This window comes from Cupressus sempervirens, chromosome 4, assembly GCF_028749045.1.
Source record: "Cupressus sempervirens isolate cs-2001-9-10 chromosome 4, ASM2874904v1, whole genome shotgun sequence".
NCBI lineage: Eukaryota > Viridiplantae > Streptophyta > Pinopsida > Cupressales > Cupressaceae > Cupressus > Cupressus sempervirens.
In genome coordinates, this window is record NC_143121.1 from 464053409 (window position 1) to 464074929 (window position 21521).

The following is a 21521-nucleotide window of genomic DNA, read 5'->3' on the forward strand; positions in this document are numbered from 1 at the left end:
TGGTCTCTAGAGTATTACCATCCATATCATGCAAATTAACTCCAAAGCTCATATCAACATACAGAGTATCAAAAACTGTAGCAATGTTATCCAACTCCCCTGTACCAAAAGAAACCACCAAGGAAACTAAGTCTTCAAAACTGCCCACTACATCCTCCTGGATGTCATCAATGCCAATATGATCCTGAGACTCATCTGTACACACTGCCAAATATGAAAGATCATCAACACATTCCAGCAAAAATGGTCGACTAGATATATGAACAAAGCCCAATACCGGTGTATAAAAACTAATACCAACATCGGACAAGCTACTAACACGAGAAAAGACAACACCGTGCAATCTGCTAATCGAATCCATGATAGCACCCAAACAAACACTGCTACCAAAAAGTGTTAAAGATCTCCAGTCAAGTGAATCCCAAACGCCAATATAACAATCTCGAGTCCATACCTGTAAACTAGAATCAGCTGGTAACTCAACAAAACTCCTCACCTGAGTAATATGACCAATACCAACTAACTCCACATACCTATCATGATGAGATAATGAAGTCACAATATTGTCTTTGTTCACTTTCAGCCGGCTGGACAAATCATGTGAAGTACTACTAGCCTCAACCTCATGTGTCGAAGCATCTAACTGTGCCTGGTACTCTTTCTCAACAAAGTCATGAATGCTCAATGTCTGCTCATCTCTACCAGGTATCTCACCATCATGCACAACAACATCCTCATAATCATCATCTGAACCCACTACACTGTAGTCACTACCTATTGTAACTATACCATCCTGAATACCTATGACATCACCTTTTGACGACCTGTATACAATTGTCTCAATTTGAGTATCAAGTTGACCATTACTATCAATCTGCGTAATATCCTTTCTCACTACCTCCTGTGGCAGAGTAGAATCTGAGACCTCAGCCTGGCTATAAGCTAGTTTCTCAAACTCCTCATGCAAGTTCTTGGTAATTATGTCATCTGCCCTCTGAGAAAATTTGCCAAATAGAAATCCAGTCAACTTATCCACCTTAGCTGGGTCAGACAACATGTCATTCATTATACGGTGGTGCTCAACCAATTGTTCAGACATGTCATGACTTATTTTTCTAAGTTTATCTCGAATGTCTAAATAACCATCTTTTCTATTGTTATGATTCTGGATATCAATTGTCCAAGATCATGTCTTCTGAGACTCTGTACTATACTTGTCCATTCTGGATAAAGTAGAGTGTAACCCCAATAGGTTATAACTTCTTCAAACACCAAGAACTAACATGCAATTGATTAGAAGTAGCTTGCAACCATAGATTTTGACATGCAGCTGATTAGAAGCAACATGCAACCACCAAATTCACCAAGAACTAACATGCAAATGATTAGAAGTAGCATGCAACCATAGATTTTGACATGCAACTGATTAGAAATAACATGCAACCACCAAATTCACCAAGAACTAACATGCAAATGATTAGAAGTAGCATGCAACCATAAATTTTGACATGTAGCTAATTAGAAGCAACATGCAACCATAAATTATGTCATGCAAGATTTGGGTAGTTGTCAAAACTGACATGCAAACTTCTACAAACCCTTAGGCTGGCAAGATCATAGCTCTGATACCACTGAAATGTCCCTTTTTTGATTTTATATGATATTTCAAGCCTCTAATCAGATCTTTAAGATCAAACAACCAATCTTTCAAACATCCACCAATTTTTTAATAAACCCCAAATCAGGTATGCCGAAAATAGTGCCAAAAGCTTCACAGCTTCACCTATTATTAATAAATCTAAAAGTGGACATTTCATAGAAATTTGAGCAGCATAACAACCTATAAAATGACATTTTCAGATCTGTATAACATGCACACAATAGCTCCCAAACGGAGGACAAAAACAATCTTATCGGGCTTTCGAAAATAGCAAAAATAGCTCGGAATCACCACAAAAACTTAATAATCTATCATAGAAGTATAATCATATCCAAATACATATATTCAGCTCTATTTTAACATTTAAAAGTCTGATATACAGTAGCAACCCAAACTGATATGAAATATTCAACCAGAAACACCAAACTCTTACAAAAAATACACCCGAAAACTCACAAATCTGTACTGTTCAGCACAAAGGCAAACTCTGCATGAGCATGCACATGAAATGGCTTCAAACTCCCGTCCTTAGCTTTCCTGGAAACCTGCAAACTCCCGTTCTTGGGTCTCCTTCTTCACAGGTTTGGCAGCCTCTGAAGAACAACAAAGTAATGCGCAAAAATCAAGTTTTGGAATCAACCCAAAATGCCTCCAAACCCCTTAAAAGAGGGCATAACCCTAACTCACGTCCAAGAGGGGTTAATAAAATATATTTTAATAATAATCTTCATTTATTAGTCCATTAGCTTCCAAAGATTATCCCCTTTTTCCAAAACTTCACCTTTTTGGGCCTGCCTGCCTTAGCAAAGATTATTATTTTTAATTATTTGAAAAAGGGACATGACACATGTGCAATTGAAATTGAATGACACTTTGTTAGAGAGTGCTCAACATATGATGACATCAAAGCTTAGTACAAAATCAGTTCGAGGGTGAACAACATGCACAACTTGTTCAAAAAGAATAAGATCAATGAAACTACTAATATTAGACTCTAATATCACAATCCCTTAGACTATCTAGTCTCATCGACATTATTAAAATTCTTCATTCATCTCAAAAAATAAAAAAAATGAGAGAAAAGAAAAGAAAAATGAAAAAATGAAAATTTGAACAATGAAATGAACAAAAATACAATAATGGGTAATGGCCCGCCCTTCGCTTCTATACTCCGTTTCTTCCTCTTCCCATTACTGACGAGCGGGGCCCCCATCGAGAATCGAGGGCATCAGTCGACATACCCGATTCATGTACGCATCTATCTTACACAAATATCGCTTGGTATGTTCGACATAAGTGCATTTCGTAAACTTGGACTCATTTGGGTTGTTCATTTGAAGAAAATACCACCCGGACTGGAAGAGCGTTGCAGATAAACACATTTGGCTCATTGGTCTTTTTTCCTCTCTGTTCGGTGTAAGTAACGCACAAACACATTCCTTTTTGTGCCTCCAGATTTCATCGTTGGATTCATAGCTTGGATTCACGTTTAGGCCATCGGAAAGCAGCTTCATTCCCTGTTTGTTTTTTTGTAGTGTTCGGCATGCCAATGGAGAGCTTCTTTCGGTCCATAGTCGTTATTAATAGAGACGTGATTTTGGCAGTTAGGCTGAGAATCATTTTTGTTTGTAAGATTTGATTGTTATTTCAATGTAAATTTAGAACGCTGCTGGTTCGGAGACATGGGCTCATGGTAGCTTTAATCCATCCAAGCTAGCATCTCGTATTCTGTTGGCTGAGATAGAGGCCCTATAGCACCTTTTTTAAACATGCCAGTAAACCGGAGCTTTCCTCTTGTACATCAAATAATCCGTCAGCATTACTGTTTATTTTCTCACTGTCATTCATGTGTTAACGAGATTATATAATACAACTCTATAGAGATTGCATTGGATTCTTCCGTCGCGGGTAATCGCTGAAGAATTCAGTAGCGTTAAATAAGCCTAATGGGCACTTGAGCTAAATGGGTTCTACGTTTGTTTAGTTCTTATGCCAAACATGGCTGAAGGAGATCAATCTTCAATAACGTGAACATTGCCTCTGCCAACAACTGTATACTCCACACTATCATCGAAGATCATAGAATCTGAGCAAGCAGTGTACTCAATTATAATATTTCCTTAGGATATTTTCTCCATATTTTTATGAAAAAAATATTAATACATACAATTTTCATGCAAAACTGATTTCTATTCATCAACAGTTAACTATGAAAACACAAAATCTGAAAATAGAGATGTATATTGCCCTCAAAATAGATAAACCATTTCAACCATGTTTTTTTCCAAACAATCATGAAATTCCTCTAACGATTTTGCCTAGTTGTGAACTTTGTCGCAAATCCACCCTTCAAAAAACGAATTGGGTTTCCATCCAAGCCACTGAAAGAATCCTAAGTGTTTTTTTGTTCTCAGGAAACTAGAATTGAAACAAGAAGCTCTTAAAACTCAACTAAAGAAATGAATTAACCAAGCATGCTGAAATTAATCTATCATTCTTCTTTAAAAAGCAATGCAATGACTCTTCATTTTCCCTCTGCCTGTCTCTTCATCCCCTTTCCTTTTGTCACTTCTTTAAAATTAAAAATGACTTTGTTAATTTGTATGAAGCTCCAATAAAGTCATTTTAATGTATTTATTAAGTTATTTAATTTTAAATGTTCCGGGACATTACAGTCCTTCTTCCTTAGAGATTACTTGTCCTCAAGCAATCATAAATTTCCATTCCAATACAAGGATCTTATATAAATGTGCAAACAATTCCATCTATGACATATTTTGGAACAGTTGAAATCAAAACCTGCCACACTGTGAAGCGAAATGTTCATATGCAACTCACTTATCAATAAAATCCCTAGATCCCAACGCAATCTCAAAAACACTGCTTCACCAATCCGTTATGCTACTCTGAAAGTAACAACACCATGCCTCAAGTTGTAAAACAATGGATTATGATTCATAAGAAATTGAACACCCATCCTGTCAACAATCGGATCTCAAACCAATCTATCCATCGGAACGTGAGAGTAGAAAAAGATGTTCATCATAATACCATCTTCCTATAACATGCATGTGAATAAGTAGTCCCAAATTTTTGAAGATGGCTTCCACATGCACATACATCAACTCATTAGGCCATCAAATGCTATTGTTGTAACCCAGGTCAGCATTAAGAATGATATTGTTGTTGTCATCACACCTTTGTACTGGAAAGATAATCTTTTCAAATGCTTCTTTGATTGTGTGTAATTGTGTACTATTAAAGAATGAAAGCATGCATGAAAGATAATCTAATTGCATGCATGAAAGAATGAAAGCATTAAAACATTCATAACACTTTAACACAAGAAATGGTGATCCAGAAACCATCCAAATAGAAAGTAAAACTGGGGTTGGGATGATACCCACAAGCTTTAGTAGTGAAGTATAAAGTTGGCTGGTTAGGGCATACAATTGATCACTTCTGATGATCAGCCTTGTTAGGAGCAATAAGGACTGCTAGGTCTACCTTGTGAAAGGATTTACAAAACATACAATGAAGTATGCACTCAGTAAAGAGATTTGCAAAAGACTATTAAGTCTACCCTGTTAAAGGATGTAGTTGATACACCTATTAGGATGAACCAGTGGCTGATCTGTGATCTGCAACTCTGATTTGCTGGTTGAGATTCGTTTGAAATGTAAAGATCACCTTGCTGTGATAGATAAAACTTTGCTGTCCCTTATACTACTTGTAGCCTTCTGAATCTGCACTTCTGCTCTCTATATTCATTGGAAGACAAATTCGGTGAGGTTTTGATACTCGGCAACCATTGTCAACGCTCGGCATCGTCATGCTCTCGGTAGACGTAGAAGCTCAGTTCATACTAATCACTTCCAAGTAGTTTGAACTCAGTCAACACTTGTAGAGGAGCATTTTAAAATTGGAATGTAACATACCATTCCCCTTTGTGTGTTATCGTCCTCGATGATCTTTGCAATTTTAGACACTAAAAGAATATTCCAAATACAAGAGATGTATATATGATATCCTTTCCTTTTCAAAATTGGATCAAAATCTAAATCATAATCAAAACTCAAGGTCTATTTTTTTTACCTCATGTTTCTAGAAAGATACTTGCATGATATCATAAAATTAAACACATACTCACCTGAGTTCATTTTACCGTACTTGTGGTCATCTCAACATCACTTAGGTTGATTATGTTGTAGGATATTCTATTTCATATTCTTGTCATACTCATGTCCACACTCACCATATCATTAGTTCAATTCTCATATTGACATCTTCATATAAGAGAATTTCTAGTGTTCAATAACTAAAAGTAAGATAAGTATTCAAAATTGGAATTCTTCAACTAGCAAGTTCTAGATCATAACTTGATCACATAATTTAAATCACTTAAACATACCATCTGGCATATGGTACTCATTAATAAGTAGATCATCTTTGCAAACTTACAAGTTGCCTGAAAAAGGTTAATAGATCCATGTTTTCCATTTATGTAACTTTGGCCTTTATGGGCATCTTATCACAATAACATTTCATCAAAAAAATCATCCCATGATAGAAATATACTTCATCCTTAAACAATATAAATAGCTTAGTATGTCTTGTTATTTCCATAAGCATCAGAAACTAATTCTCATAAGATTATTATCGAGTAGCTCATCTGAGCATGCTCATCATTCACTTGTAAATATTTAGTAAGTTTATCTATTTTATTTGTGTGACCTAGGCTTTCATGCCCATCTTGTTAGTGTAATTGTTTCAAGGAATAACTTAAGGCAAACAAAAGTTACATTTATAAGTAAGCATTGATAGTTTCAATCATGCAAGTGCGTTTATTCCATACTGGAGCACAAAATGACCTTGTCGTTTAATCAACATTATGAAGGATTATCATTTAAAATCATGGTTCACAATTTTGTTTTTCCTTTAGTTCAAGTCTAAAATAGATAACAAAATATTACTACCATTTCATAAGAATAGGAATATAATTGAGTAAAGTAAATACTGGGAACATTCAACTGAAAAGAAATATTTAGCCATCATCAGGGTTTTAGATAACATCTCATCAAGGTTATAGCAGCTGGTTTGTATTGTGCAAGCCTCGGCATTTGGACCCAGTTTAATCTTCTCATTCTCTACTGAGAATGACCCTCCCTCCTGGGATAAGGCACATGTACCATTTTTGTCTTGCCACCTGAGCGTCCTAGTGTTAGAGTGCTTAGTAACAGTCAAGGTTGAGGATACACCTCCACCAACCCATCTTTCTGTCAGTTGGCACCACCGACCTCTTAGTGATCCATTTTAGGCAAGCGTGCCTTTAATCTACCTTGGCCAAGGATTTAAATGGGCAGATAAACAACCCGATCACCACATCTCATTGTCAGCTCACGAGGGCCTTGATGATGAATTGACCAATCCTGGCTACGTGGATCTGCTAAATCAGGGACATTGTGGTCCTCCTTTGTGGATTGTAACTTGCTAACCCACTTTTGTTGCCTCTCATTTAGGTCCCACTCACCTAGGAGATGCTTTTTGCTATTATGATTTGTTTCAATACAAAATTTGCTACCAACCAAATACTCCTTGAACTTGGCCAAAGCATGCATGATGGTCAACATCTCCTTGTTATAGACGTTGAGTGATCTTTTAGGACCTTGTATCTTGCTTCTCTCAAATGCTATAGTATTGCAATCCTAGGATAATACTACTCCAATATCCTCACCCAAGGCATCGAAGTGCAAGCCAAACGACCTCGTGAAATCTGGTAAGCTAATATTGGGCATGAAGTCATAATCACCTTGAACTTCTCGAAGCACGAGGAGTCCACTAAAAGGCACCCTCACGAGTCAAGTTTGTGGTAGAAAGCACAAAGTCTAATGAACCCTCTGAATTGTGTCAGGGTCTTTGGTATGGGCCAATCTAAAATAGCACGAATCTTATCTAGATCCATGCAAACGCCCTCTACTCTAATAATGCGACCCAATAAAGTAGCCTATCATACCAAGTGCACACTTGGACTCCTTGGCGTACAAGGAAGCCCTGTCCAGAATATCCAAAATTGCATCCAAATGTGCAACTTGATGGTCCCAAGTCTTACTACAAACAAGGATGTCATCAAAGAATCAACATAAACCTCTTTCGTTGATTTTGAAACACCTTGTTCATACTAAACTAAAAAGTGGCTAGGGCATTTGTCAAGCCGAATGACACGACTAGAAACTCAACTGCCCAATCAATTACATCCTCATGGCGAACCAAGTGCTGCATACATCTAAGAGAAATCTGCTTAAGATCATCATTCCTAATAGTCTTAAGGTCCTGTGGTTTACCATCCCTGATGAATCTAATCTCCATCCTCTCGATGTTGATGTAGATGTCCTTAAGGGTATGCAACCATGCTGTGCCAAGAATTACATCTGTGTTGCCCATAGCCACCAAATAATAATCTTCCTTAAATGCATAAGTATTCAGCTTAACTAGAAGATCTGAAATCATCTTGTTAGATTGAAGGGTGTTACCATCAGCCACCTAAACCAGTAGCTCCTCAAAAGCTTCTTTCTGAATCCCCCTCTTGTCAACCGATCATGAATCAACAAAGCTATGTGTAACACCTGTATCAAGGAGTGCAATCAATCGCTGCCCTACCAAGAATTCATGCATCCTGAAAGATCATTCCTTTCCCATGCTAAAAAGTTAGGCAACCTTGAGGTTGGAATCATCCACCTCATCATCACCTGTAGCTCTATGTGCATCATGATCATAATCAGCTAGCTGTCCTATCGAATCAGAATTATCCTCATCATCATAGAATCACTCCATCTTATCCTTGCTCTTAGGCTTCATAGGGCAATCATAAGTAACATTATAGGGTCCCCTACAATAAAAGCACAACTTTTTCCTCAAATCATTAATATTGTCCTGATCTAAGTGGGCTGCCATAGGACGCTTAGAGTCTGATTTTTCTTCCTTCTTAGAGGCTGCCCTATCATAAGATGAACTAGAAGGCTTTGAGGCAAACTTGCCTCTAGGTGTAAATGCCTTTAAATTCCTAGCCTTCTTTATGGCCTCCTGAAGTGAAGGTGGGTCTAAGTGCTTAACCCAACCTTTAAGTGGCTCAACCAGGCCCTCTATGAAAACTATAACTCTTCTTCGCTCAGATATATCAGAGACCTTCACTGAAAGCCTCTGAAACTTGGTGATGAAGGCCTCTAGTCTACCAGTCTGCCTGAGCTGGGCTAACTCCTAGAAATACACCTCGGGATCATTCCTATCAAAATGCTCTATCAGTCTATCTACAAACTGTTGATAGGAGGTAATTTGATCATGATGAAGAGAAATTAATTTGTGATACAACCAATCATGAGCAACTCCATCGAGGTGTAATTCTGCAAATCTAATATCGTCCTCCTTTGTCAAAGGACGCAAAGCCAAATAAGTATTGAGCTCGTGGACCCAATCTTGTGTTGTCACTCTATTACTGCCATCAAAATGAACCTGAGTCATCTTATTGGCCACCTCTTTCAAGTCAGACTATCTAGACCTTGATCTATTAGAAGTAGGCCTACCTGTAAAATGCCCTTGCTTCTGTGTCAGACATCTGTCGAAACTCAGGTTCTTCTTAACAATCCATGAAAGAGCATCCCAATCTACAAAATGTGTAACTATATCATCTACATAGGGAAACCTCAGTATTAGTACTAACTGCATCTGCTTTAGGTCTTAGAAAGGTGATCTCTGTGGCTTATCATAAGCACCAATATAACTAGTCCTATCGACCTTGTCATCAATCCTAACTATGTCCTCTGCTCTATACTTCTCACCAGCTCTGGACCTGTCATCAGCTCGAGATTTGTGTGAACTGACAAGATTTTCTCGAGCTCCCCTCTCCCTACTTTGACCTCGAGGGAGTGCAATCCATTGCAAAGTGTCTAAAAGATGCTGTAGCACATTTGCAGCATGGTGTTGTCTAGCTGCCAAGTCTCTAAATGTTTCTCTAGCCTCCTTGTCTATCTCGGAACTTGTGTCAACATCTCTGTAACCTATACTAGCTGATCCTCTTGAATCATTGACACCCTTGTTGCCAACAATACCAAATTGAATCTCTGGTTCTTCGTCCTAAGGTGAATTAAGATTTTTACGAGTATATTGCCTACCTGGAATAAACCTCTGATCCATGACGTGCTAAATAACAAATCTCAGAATAATGCATTGAACAAACTGTCATTGAGCCCAATTCCTTGTAGATTGGCGGGAAATTGCTCTGATACCATTGTAAAGACCTTATATGGCTCTCTCTAGATAAGCTGAAGATTTTTTTTTTTTTTTTTGTTTTTTGTTTTGCATTTTTTTGTATTTTTGATATATATGTTTTTAATGTTTAAGTTGTTGAAATGTATGAAATGTAGTGAATGTAACATAGTTGATACAATTAACTGCCCAACTGCAACCGTTAGTGTAACATACCAATTTTCCTAATCAAGTTTCAATCTAGAAATAAACTGATTTCCTAATTCACATGACTAAGATTTCCGATGGCTGTTAAAACTGAATTAAAATCTATTTATAATGCTGAATTTACCAAGAATACATAATGAGAAGATAACAATTAACTAACTTAATCAGCTGAAAGTAAATATCAGATGTAATCATTCAACTACTTCTATTTATTCAACTGATATTAAGTAACAAATGTTCTTGAAAAGAAATATCTAAGCTAGTTAAAAAGTAAATAACTTTCATCTTGAAATGAAATAACTAAACATTCAGAGGTGAAATGAACATACAGTGAATATTGTGAAGCTTCTTTTATTGGTTGTCCAAGCCCTGGCTTTGGTAAGAAGAGAAGCATTGACATAGGCTTAACCTCCCAACCGCGGACCATTACTCATCCCCACTTATTCTAATTTAATAGAACAACCTTCCCTACCCCAAGGTCGGGCTTGGGATGTTCATTAATCCAACCATCAGAGTATCCAGGTGGGTTGAAGTCCCAACAGTTATTCGACAAAATAACTGAAGTGTCTAGACAATCAACAAAGATCACTTGTTTTGGCAAATCTGCCTAACAAGGATTTCAAAATGTGGGTCGTCAAACCTGATCTCCACCACTCGGCTTGAAAACATACTTTATGAGTGGAGCATGCATGAGCTAATGCATTATTTATTTGATTCTGATGTCATTCTTGTTTTACAGGTATCTCTACGCCTCCTCACCAAATTCAGGCCATCAAGCTGGTGATTCCTTGGTGCCTTCAGATTAACTTCACTTAGATTCTTTACACCTTCTTCACCATATTCTGGCATTTTGCCTAGTGAATTCCTTGGTGTTCTGGGTTCAATATCTCAATCTTAGTTATCTAATATTATATCAAGTTGTAAATGATTTTATCTAAGATGATAGCTTTCAAAAGAAAAAATTCAGAGAGATTACATAATTGGATATCTAAAAGAAAACAACAGACTTGTGTAAAAATCATTGCTATGTTATTACATATGGTAGTCGGTAGACTTTCAAAGAACATGACAAACTTTAAAAGGAAAATGATAGGATTCAAGCTTTTATCACAATCATATACCACAAAGGAAAAACAATAATCTTTGTAATGAAAAACGGTGGTCTTATATGCAATTCGGGTTTTACTTTCACATATTAATATTACGTGAAACTATGATCTAACTTGTTGGCTCAAGGATTAAACTCTGCATTTGTAATATAAAAGGGAAAGTATAACGGCTAGTTGAATTTAGATTCCTTACGTGACTCTCTCTCTGTCACCAATTTCTGAGAAGGCCGCACTTGTATAACCCGCTTGTCTTGCTCAGTGACCCGCGGAAGTTGGTATTGATGTGAAGCAAGGCAAAAATATTATCTGAACTGGGTTTAGTTATTATTGCTAATAGGGAAACTTGATTGCTGAAGAAATAGGAAGGCCGATGAAGTGTGAAAGAATGCCGAGAGACCATAATAAAGATTTTAGCCTAGCTCTATGGCTACCTTCGGTTACAAGATTCAAATCGATAGTCACCAAATCAACTTAAAAGAAAAAGAAAGAAAAGAGGGAAAAGTGAGAAAGAAAGAAGATGAAAGGTTTTCATAAATTATTATTATTTTATTTTCTCATCTATGCTTATGTGTACGTAATGATAAGGTGGCATCATTGGATTATTATTAATAGAGTAATGGTGTCATTTTATTATTATTTACATATGACCATATTTGAGAATGTAAGATAATAATTAAATAATGTTAATAATTGATAATTCTTAAAGGTAAGAATTTATGTTTATTTTACATTGTTTTATTATAATGTTTCACTTTATAGCTCATGCGATTCCACCATGAAATATGTTGCCAAGTCCTAGTAACCTTGCCAGGATAGTTTTAGCTCAAACTTGTCGATTCTGATGATTGAACCATTTGACCATCCCCTTCCGATGACTTCGTTTCACAATGCTTCCCCTCTCTCTCCAGTCCTCATCCTATAATCATTCAAAACAACATTTTTGCCAAGACATCAATTCAAGATTTATAAATTGCTAATTAAAAATCATCAAGTGACTGTTAGGAATCTCATTAATGTCAAAATAGCTAACTTGCTCATCATATATGTATAACGGCTATAATTAATTGACTCAATTTCACATGATCCTGAATAGATCGATACAACAGCTATAATTAACTGACTTACTTCCATATGATAATTAAATTGATACAATGGCTAAAATTAACTAACTCAATTTCACATGATCATGAAGATATAAACAACGGCTATAATTAACTAACTCAATTTCACATTGTTATGAAGAAATAAACATTGGCTATATTAACTAACTAATTTTCACATTGTTATGAAGAAATAAACAACTACTATATTAACTAACTCATTTTCACACGATCATGAAGAGATAATTGATTCAACGGCTATAATCAGTTTAAAATTTTAGGGCAAAATTTGGGATGTAACACTTAGCCTCCATGTGCCTCCTTACAAGAAATGCAGGCACTGAAACTTCTTTCAAGTTCCCATGTAGGTAGTTGTAAGACTTTCTCTGCCTCCCAAAACTTGATCAGAGTCCCTAGACTGAGTTGCATTGCCTTTGTGCTTCCTTGTGACCTTTAAAAACTTGACAGAGACCCTCAATATTAAAACACAGGTCTGCAGTCTTGAAAGCAAGCCCTGCAAACATGAATTTCTGCCTTATCCTGAGGATGACAACCTCCCAGCTTTCAATTCAAACCTCAATCTGGAATCAGAAGTGTATAAAGATGTAACTATAGTCAATGTCTCTTCTTTACCGGTCCTCAGACTTCAGATTTACCACTTGCACAATTATCTTCTCAATTATAGTAATGATAGAGTAGAAGTCAATTTCAATTTGCTATACCTCAGCAGCAAATTGTAGCACGATTCAAGAAGAATTAATCTTCAAAAATTCACAGACCAAACTCACCAAAATATTAAAAATAATGAACAATTAATTGGATGATCATTCCTCAACATTGGAGTCATATATATAATCCCAATTGAGCAAATCGGCTTCCTGTTCACACTTCTGACTTGAGAAACTTCAACTTCACAATTTCATTTTATAACATAAAGTAACATAAAGTGCTCAATAATAATGAAACCCCAATAATAAATTAATAAATATGAATTCCATCAATAAATAGCTTAAGACTGTGCAAATGACGACCAACCAACTGCCCCACCACCTTAGTGCCAAAAATAGCAACTCTCCAAAATTAGACTTACTATATTAAGTCTACAATTGAGACCCTTAAATCTCACTCTCAGCTCACAAGGTCGTGATGGTGAACTGAACAATCTGGGCTACAGGGATCTGCTAAATCGGGGACATTACAAACTTCCTGAACAAATGATTTGTCTTCGATAATTCTCAAACATATGTCTTTACAATTTCCTCCTTGCACTGAAGGCCAAATTATTTTTTTGTCACCACCATTATATATGCTACAATCAAATATTGCAACCATAGATAGATCTTATAATCTGGAAATGACAAAGCCCAATAATAATTTACATCAAATACTTAATACTTATTTTTGCACTGCTTGAGTTTTAGTGGGGTCCAACCTTATGTGACGCCACGAATAGTGGGAGAGCCCACAATTGTAAATGGTTACATAGTTCGGCTCTTTAATAATACCAGCAACCAATAATATGAACCTTTAAAATATTGATGTCACAGAATAGGTTCGCCAATATTAAAACATTTAGGATGTTAAAATTACAAAAAGGGCAGTCTCAAGCATGGTTTCCAGACTTAGATTCAGCTTACCAATTTGTCAGTTAATGTCTTCTTTTCTTTTCTATAAATCACTTGCAAAATGTTTGATAATGTTTTTATCTTTCAACTAATGATTTTGTTCATGAATTTCATCATGTTGGACTTGAATTTGTATAATACAACTGTCCTTAATGGGTTCATTTGGCATTTGTTTTTGCAGCTCTACGGCGCGATCAGAGCATATTATGGATTGAACATTTTACAGAGGGTACTTTTTGAATTGGATTTATATAATTTAATCTATTTTCTAAATTAATGGAGCAAAGTGAACTCGCTTCATGTCCGAAAGGAAAATATAGAGAGGGAGTGTGTCATTCAAGATGTCAAAGTTGCAAAAAAAAATGTTCAGCCTTTAATTTTGGAAAATATTGTCCTTTTAACTTTATTTATGAAACAAAAGATGGAAACAAGCCAGAAAAGCACAGACCTGACATAGGCTATAGGGACTGTAATTCTCTGACAGTAGATGGGGGCAGCAATCAATGTAGAAAGAGATTAAAATGGTTAGCAACTAAATCTGGACATTATGGTCACTGTAGCAATAATAATGAGATAAGAGATGAAAATAAATCAGAAAAGCACAAACCTGACATTGATTGCAGGGATTGTAAGGAAAAAGAAATCATCAGTTATCTGACAGTAGATGGGAATGCGACTGATATTGAATGTAGTGAAAAAGAGCAGAGTGATGATGGTGGTAGGGTAGGTTGCAAGGGTCATGAAGGTGACAAGAGAAGTAAATGCGGGAGGGAAACTAAGACTATTTCTTTTTCCAGAGGGAGAAGCATGCCTAGAGAAAAGAGTTCGGATTCACACAAAAACATGAAGTTTGGATGGAAAACATGCAGGCAAGGTAGAAGGACCATACACAGATGTATTAGGTGCAGAAGCAGTAGCATAGGAATGTCAGGAAGTAGCAGTGAAGAATCAGGCTGCCAATTATTTGATGGGTTACAGATGAAGTGTAATTCTATTGTAAAGGGTGATTCTACTGCTCCCATTGATGAAGCAGAAAAGGAAAGGGAAATGTTGCATTCAGCTCGCCAATCATTTTGTTCTCTTGAAAGTAGTTATGTGACCAAGCATGATTATTGCCAATGCTGTTATGTAAACATGCCTTGCTGCTGCAATATTGTACCTTTTTGTCATAATAGGAAGAGAAAACATAAACATTATTCAACTGAATCTGATGAAACTACTATAAAAGTTGCAAGGACAAGTGATTTCGGTCAACATGAACTTGCAAATGGTTGTCGGGGACAAGTACCATCATCCTTCCACAGTGTTTGTCAGGGAATAGCATGTAAAGATTCTTTTTTCTGTTTGGATGGAACAATTAACCCTAACTGTAAGAACTTTCTAAATGGGAAGAGATGCATATCGAGTGCATTGGCATTGGGTTCTCAACATGCAGAATCCTATGTTCAAAGTCAAGATTTTGGTGATATTAGAGATGCAAAAACAATCTCAAAACTTACAGAAGGGTCTTCAGATATCTATAGGAAAACAAGTAAATTATATACAAGTTGTGCAGGTGCAAAAGCCAACTTTGATCCTGTTAAAACTGAAAACCAAGAAGATCAAGATCTGTGGCTGGAACTTAGCTTAAAAGCTTTGCAAAGATCAGAACTCAAGGTAGAAGGTGCTTCTAAAAATGATCTGAAACTTTCACTTCCAGATTGTTCAATTGAATTAAATATGGAGGTCCAGGTGCCTTCTCGGCCAACCAACTCTGGTTTTCTTTCTTCAAAGGATTCAATAGAACATATTTATGACAATCAGTTGCCTCTTGAATCCTCTAATATTCTCTTTTCAGTTTGGACTCCTATTGTGAAACCTTTATCTCTACCTCAAAGAATGGAGGAAAACATTCCTTGTCTGAGTTTCATGGACACACCAGTTGTTGAGTCTAATTCGAATCCTACAGATGGCACTGTAAACATGGTTACTGGCTCTATCCCATCAATAATTGAAGGGAAGGCGGCCTTCAATTTGGACCAAAATTGTCAGTATTCACTTTCAACTACTAGAGAACCAGAATGCACAGTACTGGAAGAGAGTAATTTAGGTTCATCAGGTATCTCAGGTACAAAACTACTGGATACATACCCAAAATCAATTATATTTCACTTTAGGAGAGGCCTTGACTTTTATTTGGAACAAACGCTAACTAATACTCTGATACCATACTCATGTGCACTGTGCAGATGACAAGCACCATCCCGTTTCTGATCATCCTGTTCCAGCAAATGAAACAAATGGCTTACCTCCACTTCTCTCCATTTCATCTCATAAGGAAGAGAGAAGAGGTTTATGTTTGTCAGGTATACCTGTTGTAAGAGAAACAATTAGCTTTGAAATTTGTACCATAAATGATACCATATTCATGTGCATTGTGCAGAGGAAAAGGACCATCCTACTTCTGATCATCCTGTTCCAGCAAATGAAAGAAAAGGGTTACCTCCAAGCCTCTCCATTTCATCTCATAAGGAAGAAAGAGGAGGTTTATGTTTGTCAGGTATACCTGTTGTAAAAGAAACAGTTCATATGAAATTTGTACCATAATAAATTGTATCTTATCTCTTCCAAATGCATTGCAATTACTGTATATTTTACAAGTGAGTCCATTTTTTTCTGTTGTTTGTTTGGCTCATACAAGTAAAGTGCCTGATTTTTTATTGTATATTGGTTTGTTTTCTCCTGCAGATTCCCAATTAAAACCTACTAGTACCAGTGATGTTACTGGTTTTGGTGTTGGTAATGAATGTGATGCTTCTGAGTTGTTTCAGTCAAAGAAAATGGAGGAATTTTCTAATTCGGATATCATAATTGATGACTCTGAAGATGATTTCACTGAGCATAGTTATTTTCATGAACTTCCTAAAGGAAATAATATTACTAAAAGCATTGGTAACATTACGATATCTAAAGAAGTATCACATTATGTCAAGGAAGATCCTTTACACAAAAGTAAGAATAATTATGTTCAAAACACCTTACTGGCTAGAAGTATTTCAGGCTCAGATACAAAGGAATTTGGTTTGAAGTGTGGGAGTGCCTCTTTGGTAAATAGACAAAGGAAAGACAAAGTATATAATTGTTCAAATATGAGAGGGATATCTTTATCTCGTTCACATAGAAACATGAGTGAGTGTACTAGTTCTGCTGAGGAATCAGCAGAGGGAAAATGCAGGATAATTGAGGTTTCCTCCAGAAAAGAGGAGTTTGTAGACAATAATGTAGACAATGTCACACTGGCATGCAAAAATAGAATCCTGCAAGATAGAGGATGTTTGACATTAGAAGGCTGTATTACTACAAGAGGTACTGACAGTATGATACCATCTGACCAGGAGAAATTTGGCCATGAGAATAATGAGAATTTTAAATTTGTTGATGGTAGTGATGAAGTTTTGCTTAGTGATGTAAAAATACACAAAAAGTTAGAATTTTTGACTGAGGATGATAATGGAAATTCCAAAGCTGTTTATAGTAGCAGGGGAATCCCAAGCACTCTAGACCCCAAGCATTTGAATCTGCAATATGTTGAAGCATTGATCCAGATAGCTTATTCCAAACATCGGATGTGGGACACTGGTATACTTTGTGATCTGTGTGGACAAGGGCCATCCTTAATTTATGGGGAGTGGTATGCTTGGTGCTGTGGTTATCGCTTATGCCACTGCAAATGTACGGAGGATCATCAAAGGTATGCTTTATTTCCCATGAATGTAAAATAAACATGCATTGCTTGAGGAAAAGCCATTTACTTAAATATTATCCTAGATTATCATATGAGAAAGTCAAATAGAAACAGAAAGTACTGTTTTCTTTCCATCAAGCAAGACACCAAGTTGTTGTTGAGCCACTCATTTTTTGAAGCCCGCAAGGGTTTTTGGTTTACATTTATTACTTGTTTTCTTAATAGTAGGCATCAATGCCCTAACCGCTATCCAGCTTTGAACTCATGCTTCCTCAATGGAGTACATACACCTCTACCATTACTCCCACTAAGGTTGCAAATTTGGCAAACATGAATGATTTTGTTTGATTAATTTGGCTATAAAATTTTTAAAATCTGTAATTGTATATTACAGAAAGTTGAAGCTCTCAATGAATCCAAAGAACAAAAGACCTTCAAAAAGATACGGTGAACATCCTTGGAGTGGCAAAGTTCATAGATTGTGTGGTCTTTGGTCCTCAGAGGTAACACTCTCACTAATTTGAAGCCATGCTTGTGAAATTTATTCTTGACATCTTTGATGATGTGGATATTGCTTGATTTTAATTTTGATGTTTATTTGTTTCTTTAGGTTCCTATCATATGCAAAGTTCAACATGTTTCTATTCATCTATAGGATCTAGTCAACAATATGATGTGGAACGTTGTCCTAGGAATAATGTAAGACACCCTTATTGCAATTGTGTATTTCACATAACATTTGTTCAAGTAATGATACTTGACTGAAATTTAATGTCCCTATATAAAAAAAAGATTGAATAATAAATAATAAAAATAAATTAACCAAAAAATAAATAATAAAAAACTATAATTTATTATTAAATATATAAAAACTATAATAAGATAAGATAATTTATTAATGTCTAACAAGAAACCACTAAAGGGTTTAAGGGACTAATAGACTAATAGTTACAACAAAGAGACAACTAGAAACAAGAACACCAAACAGTTCCCAGGGAAAGCAACCTAGAGACAAAGGAGAGAACAACGAGAACACCACCAAGGGGATGACCAAGAGTCCCTAGTCGTATGGAACTACCCCAAAATATAAGGGTAACCATCGAGATGAGAGGGGTCCGAGGCTGTTTCTGAGAATCACAATGAGTGGAGCACTGCTGCCGAGGTTTGTGGTCCTTGTGGGATCTCATAGACCTGGTATGAACTGAAGTAGAAGGGCCAAGCGAACACTTACTGCGTCTAGCGGAGGTGACGGATGTGAAGAAAGAGGTGATGAGCTGAACTGCCCCAAATCTCGAGGGAGACTGAAGCTGTAAGGTGTGGTCACGAAGATGCATATCTCTTGGAGTTAGAGTGCTAGACATTGCTGGTTGGTGTATTTGAAAAACGAAGCTAAGGACTTATAATCCAAGAACAAACAATGAAACCTCCCACATATCTCATAATAGACAGGGTAGTGGAATAGAAAGTGTAACTTTGTCTCAACCACACCCATGTCATAAAAATCGAAAATCTGATCATCTCTGTCAACTTGTTGGTTGGTTTGGATGCGAACCTAATGGGATCCCACTCTAAAAGAGCCTAGAGGAATACACGGGGCATGAGTCCAGCATTGCTCAGCATAAGAAGGATACAAACATACATCATTTGATAGTATCATTATTAATTTATTCATATGATACTTCACCATTGATGAAGATTCAAGATATTTCATATGTCAATTAAATAGCTCAAGCTTCAAATTAAAACTTCATAGGCACAAATATTCATGTTTTAGACTCCATGTCCAAACTACAAAATCCAAACATAGTTCATGATTCAATGTTCACTAATCAAAATCATAAGGTTCTTGAAAAAAATACGGATCCTCCTCGTCTCCAACCGCTGCAAGGTCCATATCATTTGAACCAAAAATGGTTCCACTTGTGCTAGATGCACCATGTGTCATGGACCTATCATCACCACCATCTATCATCATAGTAAGATCATGAAGTGTTGCATCTAAGTTTGCACACTTAGGGAGTACATTCCAAAGTTTGGCTGCCCCATCCATGTGTCCATCATCCTTACGTGACAAAAGACACAAGTTGGTATGAATCTAGACCAAGTCCTTAGCTTTCTTTGACCCCAATTGGTTGCACTTCATTGAATGGATATAGGAGTATGTAAGCCCAATTCTGTTCAGCAGTAGAAGAACTTGCAACTTGCATTGTGTTCACAAAATTAATTTAAAAAAAATAAAACTTATAGACGAAAAGTAAATTACAATATGACAGAATACAAGTTGTAATCTAAAAACAAATTTGGCTCCAAGTCCTGTTTTAACCTTTTCTATATGACTAACCTTTACCATTGGGGCACAAAGACTTCCAGAAGTAGGGAATTTTAACCATTTTTTGTGAATTTGAGACGGTAATACAGGGTACAGTCAAAGTTCCTAGTCTATGTATTGCCACAACCGCTCCCAGTCAAAACTTTGACTCCGATTGCTTCTTAAATCACTATGCTCCATAGTTTAACACACAATAATAACATGAATCAAAGACAAAAGGCACGAATTACAGTCAAAGCTTCTAATTTGCTCTATCACAATTGCTTATAGTCAAAGCTTTGAATCCAATTGCTTCTTTTATTGACCTTTCTCCCAAATTTGTACTACACATTTAAAGTTATGCTTGCACAAATGTGGTAGAGCTTTCTTGCATACAACAAAAGATGATTTTATAATAAGAGGGCAATCCTTTATATAGGCAATGGAGTTGAGAAAAAGATGGAGAAAAAAGTGGGAGCAACTCAACCAACTTTGACCTAGTCTAACTAAAAGAGAAATCATTGGGTTACATGCAATTGCACATGCAACTTGCGCTACATGTAATTATCCTTTCATGCAATGCATCCTCTCCAACTAAAAACATGAAAGAAGAAGAAAGAAGACAGAAGAGAAGGAAACAATCTTAGGGATTGTTTTGAAGGGCCTTGTACTTGGCGATGCGATCCGGATGATAAGAAGATTGAGATTTATTGTATTTCGTGTCACTGCAGTCACCTTGATAACCATGGTGATGCGTCTTTTGATAACCTCTGACTCTCTTTGATGAATTGTTTGTTGTCATTTGAAAACTTGATGTGATCAAGCTTTTCTCACTCAAGTTGTTGTGAATTCTCCTTTGTAAAATGACATATTCTGGAGTCTTCGACACTTTGAAGACCTTCTCAACAATGTCCAGATGTAAACCCGGAACAACTTTCCATTAGCACCTTTAATTTTTTTTTTTTTTTGAAAAAAAGTGCTTGTCGCATTCCCACACGAACTTAGGTTCTCAGATAACCATTAGTAAAATGGAGACCAAAAGAATTACCTCTTCTTTGTTTCGAAGCATGCCTTCTTTATTGGATGTCTTCATTCTTTATAGAAATTCTGGTATATCTTGACTTGCTGCAACATGACAATTTCAATGGGATTGAATCCACGAAAGCTTTGAGATTTGAGTTACAATGACGAATCCATGAGGAGTGGGTATTTGAAGTATGGATTAGATACTTATGAAGCATATGTAGAGGATGGAAAATAGTAGGTGGAGAGAGAGAAAAGATGAAGTGGGTGACGATTATGTTTTGGGACATGAAAGTGAAATGCATGAGAATGCGTGTAAATGAAAACTCTTGACTTTTAAAAAGTGACTTGGGCTTTCAAGATGTCATTATACGGAAAGTGAATTACACGTAATGAGAAACAGAAAGTGAGATGATATGCGAATGTGGATGGAGGATAAGCTTACATGTAAGTGCATGTGAAGGATGAGATGAAATGCTTTATGACATGGAATGATGGAATTACTT

At 36.4% G+C, this 21521-nt stretch overlaps 1 protein-coding gene across 1 annotated transcript in view; it reads left to right on the top strand.

Moving 5' to 3' along the window:
- The first annotated feature begins 2856 nt into the window (after window positions 1-2856).
- The window catches only part of LOC149561989 (uncharacterized), a 309510-nt gene continuing 290845 nt past the window's right edge, over window positions 2857-21521 (top strand). The window contains exons 1-6 of the mRNA XM_089825523.1: window positions 2857-3076; window positions 14142-16067; window positions 16189-16305; window positions 16383-16499; window positions 16688-17690; window positions 18079-18187. Coding sequence (XP_089681649.1) covers window positions 14237-16067; window positions 16189-16305; window positions 16383-16499; window positions 16688-17690; window positions 18079-18187 — 3177 coding nt within the window. The 5' untranslated portion in view covers window positions 2857-3076; window positions 14142-14236. The remainder of the gene's footprint in view (window positions 3077-14141; window positions 16068-16188; window positions 16306-16382; window positions 16500-16687; window positions 17691-18078; window positions 18188-21521) is intronic.